This window comes from Leiobunum rupestre, chromosome 4 (genome assembly GCF_980474605.1).
Source record: "Leiobunum rupestre chromosome 4, qqLeiRupe1.1.hap1, whole genome shotgun sequence".
Classification (NCBI taxonomy): Eukaryota; Metazoa; Arthropoda; class Arachnida; order Opiliones; family Sclerosomatidae; genus Leiobunum; species Leiobunum rupestre.
Genome location: NC_143387.1, coordinates 27388005 through 27394415, shown reverse-complemented (window position 1 = coordinate 27394415; position 6411 = coordinate 27388005). Strand labels below are relative to the sequence as shown.

The window sequence follows — 6411 nt, the reverse complement described above, 5'->3', positions numbered from 1 at the left end:
TTTTTTTGCCACCGAACTTTGGAGCCCCTTTAATTTTTCGGATTCGTAAACTCAAGCCACTGACGAAATTGCAACATCAGCCCTTATATTTATGGCTGTGACTATCAACGGCCATTGGAAAGTCCCCATAGGAGACTTGTAAATATAAGATTAAGACAAATCAGCAAATACATCAACGATAGTCAAGAGAAAGAAGCAGTTCGAAGAAAACCTACCACAGTAATCCTTTTCTAATGACAATTTTGTATGCAATGCCCATAGAAATCTTATACTCCTACCTAGAATGCTTCCGTCTACGAGAGAACCTGACGCCAAGTCATTTTGTAGCAACGACTAATGATTATATAGTCTTTGCTTAAGCTTCAGCCAATCAGCGGCCATTCACTGACTACGGCAAGCCGCTAGCGCCATAACATGGCGGTTAAAAATAGTAGAAGCTCAGACGATTTTTACAGGATCCATCCGATCCAAGCTCGCAGAATTCCCATTATCCCATAGGTTTTTGCCGGAGTTTTTCACATGAACCACTTCAACGTTTTTGGATTTTTATTTAGTAAAAGTGTTAAGATTTTTTGAACTTTTAGTTTTGTTTTCATATTTACTTATTATAAGGAATATTTAAATGCCATTGTGAGCAGGGCCGTGCTTAGAGTTATCGCGGCCCCGGGCGAAATGCATGGGCGAAACTGGGTGTAGGCTGTAGCGGCCCTCCGGTATATACATCCCTATGGTAAAATTTTAGCGGCCCTGGGCGACCGCCCTGCTCGCCACCCCCTAAGCACGACCCTGATTGTGAGGAAGATAAATAAGATTTCGTCATGGAGGGTAAAAAGGTTATTCATAAAGCCTCCTCTCTCTTCCTCCATGGCAATGTCAAAGGCAGTTTTGGGAGAAGCAGTGACTGAAGGTTCTTAGTATTAACCTTTGTATTTAAATGTTATTTCACATTTAAAGTAAGTAATATTATATTTATTATTATGTTTGTGCAGGGGGCCGTGACTCGATTGACGTCGGCCAATCAAATGCGGGTTCTTAAGGTGACATAATCTAAAATCAAATTTTTTTTTTTCAAAATAGGAAAGATATTTATTTGGTGCCTATGACAGCGGGGTCTTCGCACCACACACTCCAAAATTACATAAAAGGTCTTAGCACCAGAACAAAGAAGAGGAAAAATTAAAAATCAAATTATTATTTTCAGTAACTCAAACTAGATGGCAACGAGTCGTTGCCGTAGTCACTCTTTGAATCGTGATTGGCTGATAATGACGAAACCTCCGAAAATGTTATTGGCCCATTTGGTATTTATACGGAATCATTCTATGTTTTAAGATTTCTATGGCAATGTCAGTCTATCATAAATATATTATTACGATTGATAGATGTATTTAATCTTGAAAATTAGAGTTAAATTTACCATTTTTCTCTCAAAATATCGACGTTGTTTATATTCTGCAATGACGCCGTAGAGCCCAGCTGGTTGCCATAAAGGGAGTTTAGTCTCTTAGATGGCCGTTTGTGGCGCCACGTATTTTCTTCCCTATAACGCTTAGCTCGCGAAGGGGGATAGCATGCGGAACAAACCCTCATATTTCATTATATTCTATATCTATGGTAAAGACTTAGTAAAATAGTTTTACGCTCAGTTAGTTCGGTAACTTCAGTTATGACTTTTCGTGCGGCGGCCTCAACTTTCCTTACTTTGTAAATTCTTTTTGTTCACCTTCTTTCACTCACCGGTACAAATTCTCGATAATTTCGTGTAATTGTAGAATCTGTTAATTATATTACCGTGAATGCCAGCCATATTCAACTTTCGTGGTCTTAGCCATGGTACGTTTGTCGCTAATTGATTTACTTTGGTTTCATTCGTCGATACAAGTTCTCTAATTTGATTAAATACTTTTATTTTAAAACTAAATATAAAGATCTTCTTATTTTACAAATCAAAATTGAGGCGAGGCTTGGTTATAATAGTTTAATCATGCATTTTGTCCTTGATCTCAATGAATCACAATTGTTTTTCAGGTTTTCCGCACCAATAAGTTTTTGAAAGCCAATTTGTGAAAACAACTATAATTTTGCAATTGTAATGGCTTCTGGAATATTGTCATTTTTCGCAATGCTTAGAAAATCTAGGTTACGTGGTAGGACCTTAGTTGTCTTTGGTTTAATTGTAATATTCTTATTACCAACAATTGTCGGATCAAACGATTCTGAGGCTTCTAACTCCGAGGCAGTCAAAGATGATGCACCAGCCAAAGATGTAGGTGATAAAGTAGAAAATGGTGAATCTAGGAAGGTTAATTATCCGGATCAATATGAAGGGGTCCGTATAATAATCTTAAGTATTTACATTATACATGTACATGTATTAGTACAGTTGTACGACCTAAAATTTATAATTTTTTTTATAAATAACACATGCTACAAAGTTGTTGTGAAATACTATTCACAAAAACAGTACAACTGTATAGCTTAATCATTTACATGGCATGAAGTACAACATTTGATTTAGTTACTAAAATTACGCAACTTTTAATAGGTAGGAGGTGATTTCAAAAAGCCAAGCACGATGCTGCAGAAATTTAAAGATGGAAATATGGGCTTCATTCACGCCTTTATTGCCTCATTATCCGTTATTGTAGTTTCTGAATTGGGAGACAAGACCTTTTTCATAGCAGCCATAATGGCAATGAGGCATCCACGGTTAACCGTATTTTTAGGAGCTGCTTTAGCTCTATTTATTATGACAGTTTTATCAGGTATAAATCTTAGACATGGTAATAATCGCAAAAATATATTGTATCTTTCTAATTTTAGCGTTCCTGGGCTTTGCAACTACAGTTATACCAAGAGCTTATACGCATTACATATCTACCGCTTTATTTTTTCTTTTTGGATTCAAAATGCTCAAAGAAGGTGTGTTTTCCTAATTTTTTGTAATATTTGTAATGAGTAAAATTTTTGTATTACAGCTTATTTCATGTCACCTGATGAGGGACAAGAAGAATACGATGAAGTACAGAAAACAATCAGTAAAAAAGATGCAGAAGTAAATATTTAGAATGCGAGATCAGAATTTAATTCTTGGTCCTTCGGGTGGCATGTGGTATTAGTTTAATATCTTACAACGCTACAACTTAATTGTTTTAAACAGAACTGAGAGTAGTTATAATTTATTTTTTTATTTGATATAAAAGCTATAAGAAGCTAAAGAATCATAATCTTTGTCAGTCTCTAAATAATAAGTTTTGGCTCTATCCTTGTTATTTTTCTTTGATAGTGATTGAAATAACTTGTCTTAAACAATTGCCCTCACCAAATCAATTTGTTTAAAGGAACCCCTTCAAAATATTCTTAGATAATAGTTTAATAACATAAATTTTTTGATAAAAAATGAATGAGCCAATTCAAGCAACAAAGTGGTTGAAAGCCAAGTAGTAAAGATAGGTCAGCTGGCAATTTTCCAAAAATATTCCATAACCTCTTGATTTTGGTTCTTGATCGGTTTTTATTGAAACCTAACCGCTATCTCTATATTTAATCTATTTTTCACTTACTTATCCTGTAGTAACCTCTTTTTCTCACAGGAAGATAAAAGTATGCTTCCAGCTGATGAAGAAACTTCGATTAAAGCCACAAGGGGATCTGCTATACGAAGAAAGCTTATGGTGTTCTTCTCTCGTATTTTCCTAGAATCATTTTCTATGACATTTCTAGCTGAATGGGGGGATAGATCGCAACTAACTACCATAATTTTAGCTGCTAGAGAGGTTTGTTAAATTACTGTATTTGCTGGAAGTGTATTATATTTATATACATGATTTTTAAATAGGATGTATATGGAGTCACTATTGGAGCGTGTTTAGGACATGCCATGTGTACTGGTTTAGCAGTTTTAGGTGGGAGAATGATAGCTCAAAGAATTTCTGTTCGAACTGGTAACTGTTTGCCTTCTTATTAGGATTGAACTTAGTAATAATATGAAAAAAATTTTTCCAGTGACTTTTGTCGGGGCGATTGTCTTTCTTATTTTTGCGATTACTTCACTTGTAATGGGCCCTGGAACGTGATAATCTATATAAATTCTTAAATTGTTATTAGTACATGAAACTTTGTCTGATATACATTTGTGTTTACACGCATTCCGGGTGGAACTTTTATACCGTTAATTTGGGGGAAAAAGTGAGTTTTTGTACCTCGGCTTGTACATATTTATTGGTATTTTTCCCGCAATGTGTTCTTTTTGATTTAAAAGGTTTTGTTTAGCTTGTTTTGCTTACAAGAATACAATTTGGTATTTTGAAATTGTAGGAAGTCTAGTTTTTATTTTTCAGGTAAAATATACCTACTCAAAACCTTTTAAATGTACGTGTATTTTTCTGATAAGTTGTGCCATTTCCTACTTTAAAAATATAATTGGCCAAATTCGTTTATACATTTTTTTTGTATAAACCGAAGTACTTATCTTTTACAAGATAAGTAACCATCTCCCTATCCCGCAAAGCTTGAAACATGTACCTTTGCAAGCTCTCATTTATTTTTAAGAAAATAGTGAAGGAGGAAATATAGATCATATAGTGATTTTATAAACTTTTATTGACAAAATGTGTCTTATAAATAAGTACAATTTCCGTACAAAGTGTAGTTTTAAAATATTACATAAGCAAAGTAATACACGCAGTAAAATTGAACTGTGATGTGTTTGGATGGGAAATTTACGCCCATGAAATCCAAATCAACCGTGTTAAGGTACATGTTTCATTATAATGACAGGGATGGATATTTCTCATATAAGGGATATTATATATTCTTAAAATTAGTTTAAAATATATTGTACAAAAGTTAGTGTTAGTAGCATAGAAAAAATTTTACTTAATGAAATACATCCATTAGAATGATAATTATTTGTATAATGTACTAATTTTAAAAGTATATTTACAGTGTACAAACGGTCTTGTATTATTACTATTAGGAAATAAATTTATTTTTGACGTCCATAAAAAATATGAAATTAGGTTAATAGACAGGTTAAGCCCACATTAGAATTAGGATTGAAATTTTAGCCTTACTGTGTATACTGCACTAACTAATTTCCCTACACTTAACCTGTCTATTGCTTTTTGTAAAACGAGTACTAAAATAAAAGAATACATCCTAAATTAGTGGTTTGTCTATATTTTTAAAATGCTCTAAATTTTAATTACCTAAGAGTAAAATTTTACCTCAAAGAAAAAGCCATTAGAACACCTCATTTAATCATCATGTACATTTACGAAATAAATACACTGAACCAGTGAATGAACATAAACGATCGAAGAGTTTCGTTTACTATAGAAAAAATCTATTTAAGCGTTTTTGAAATTTCCCAGTTCACTAAGAATAATATTTAAAAATACATTACAATGCTAACTAAAAACCCGATCTAAAGTCTATTTTCTAAGAGTCATTCTAAGCGACGAAAATACTTATTTACTAATTGATGAAAATAAAATTTTCTAATTTACTAAGTGACGAAAATACTAAGTTTACTAATCGACGAAAATACTTATTTACTAATTGATGAAAATAAAATTTACTAATTTACCAAGTGACGAAAATACTAATTTACTAATTAACGAAAATACTAAGTTTACTAATCGACGAAAATACTTATTTACTAATTGATGAAAATAAAATTTACTAATTTGCTAAGTGACGAAAATACTAATTTACTAATTGACGAAAAGTGGTGAAATGACTAATTTAATAATTAAAGGAATTACTAATTATCTAATTAAGGTAATTACTAATCCAATTAAGGGAATTACTAAATTTTAATTATCCAATTAAGGGAATTACTAAATTATAAATATCCAATTAAGGGAATTACTAAATCATAATTATCCAATTAAGGGAATTACTAAATTATAATTATCCAATTAAGGGAATTACTAAATTATAATTATCCAATTAATGGAAATTACTAAATTATAATTATTCAATCAAGGGAATTACTAAATTATAATTATCCAATTAAGGGAATTACTAAATTATAATTATCCAATTAAGGGAATTACTAAATTATAATTATCCAATTAAGGGAATTACTAAATTATAATTATCCAATTAAGGGAATTACTAAATTATAATTATCCAATTAAGGGAATTACTAAATTATAATTATCCAATTAAGGGAATTACTAAATTATAATTATCCAATTAAGGGAATTACTAAATTATAATTATCCAATTAAGGGAATTACTAAATTATAATTATCCAATTAAGGGAATTACTAAATTATAATTATCCAATTAAGGGAATTACTAAATTATAATTAGGGAATTAAAGGAATTACTAAATTATAATTAGGGAATTATAATTATCCAATTAAGGGAATTACTAAATTATAATTAGGGAATTATAAT

At 31.4% G+C, this 6411-nt stretch overlaps 1 protein-coding gene across 2 annotated transcripts; it reads left to right on the top strand.

Moving 5' to 3' along the window:
* The first annotated feature begins 1619 nt into the window (after window positions 1-1619).
* Window positions 1620-5131, top strand: LOC149947332 (putative divalent cation/proton antiporter TMEM165). 2 transcript variants are annotated; one of them, XM_090172296.1, is made up of 8 exons: window positions 1620-1833; window positions 2029-2270; window positions 2550-2765; window positions 2824-2922; window positions 2979-3055; window positions 3594-3776; window positions 3839-3944; window positions 4006-5131. In XM_090172296.1, exons 2-8 carry the CDS (start codon window positions 2093-2095, stop codon window positions 4074-4076), a joined length of 930 nt encoding a protein of 309 aa, XP_090028422.1. In that variant the 5' UTR covers window positions 1620-1833; window positions 2029-2092; the 3' UTR covers window positions 4077-5131. The 2 variants fall into 2 exon arrangements, with proteins under 2 accessions (XP_090028422.1, XP_090028421.1); XM_090172295.1 differs by having other exon boundaries at window positions 1621-1833; window positions 2029-2329; window positions 2546-2765; window positions 4006-5130.
* Window positions 5132-6411: the final 1280 nt, after the last annotated feature.

Coding starts and splice junctions, on each gene's coding strand:
- LOC149947332 (XM_090172295.1), top strand. CDS start 2,093: ATGGCTTCTGGAATATTGTCATTTTTCGCAATGCTTAGAAAATCTAGG. Junction 2,923..2,978: donor ATTCAAAATGCTCAAAGAAG/GTGTGTTTTCCT, acceptor TTTGTATTACAG/CTTATTTCATGTCACCTGAT. Junction 3,777..3,838: donor TAATTTTAGCTGCTAGAGAG/GTTTGTTAAATT, acceptor ATTTTTAAATAG/GATGTATATGGAGTCACTAT.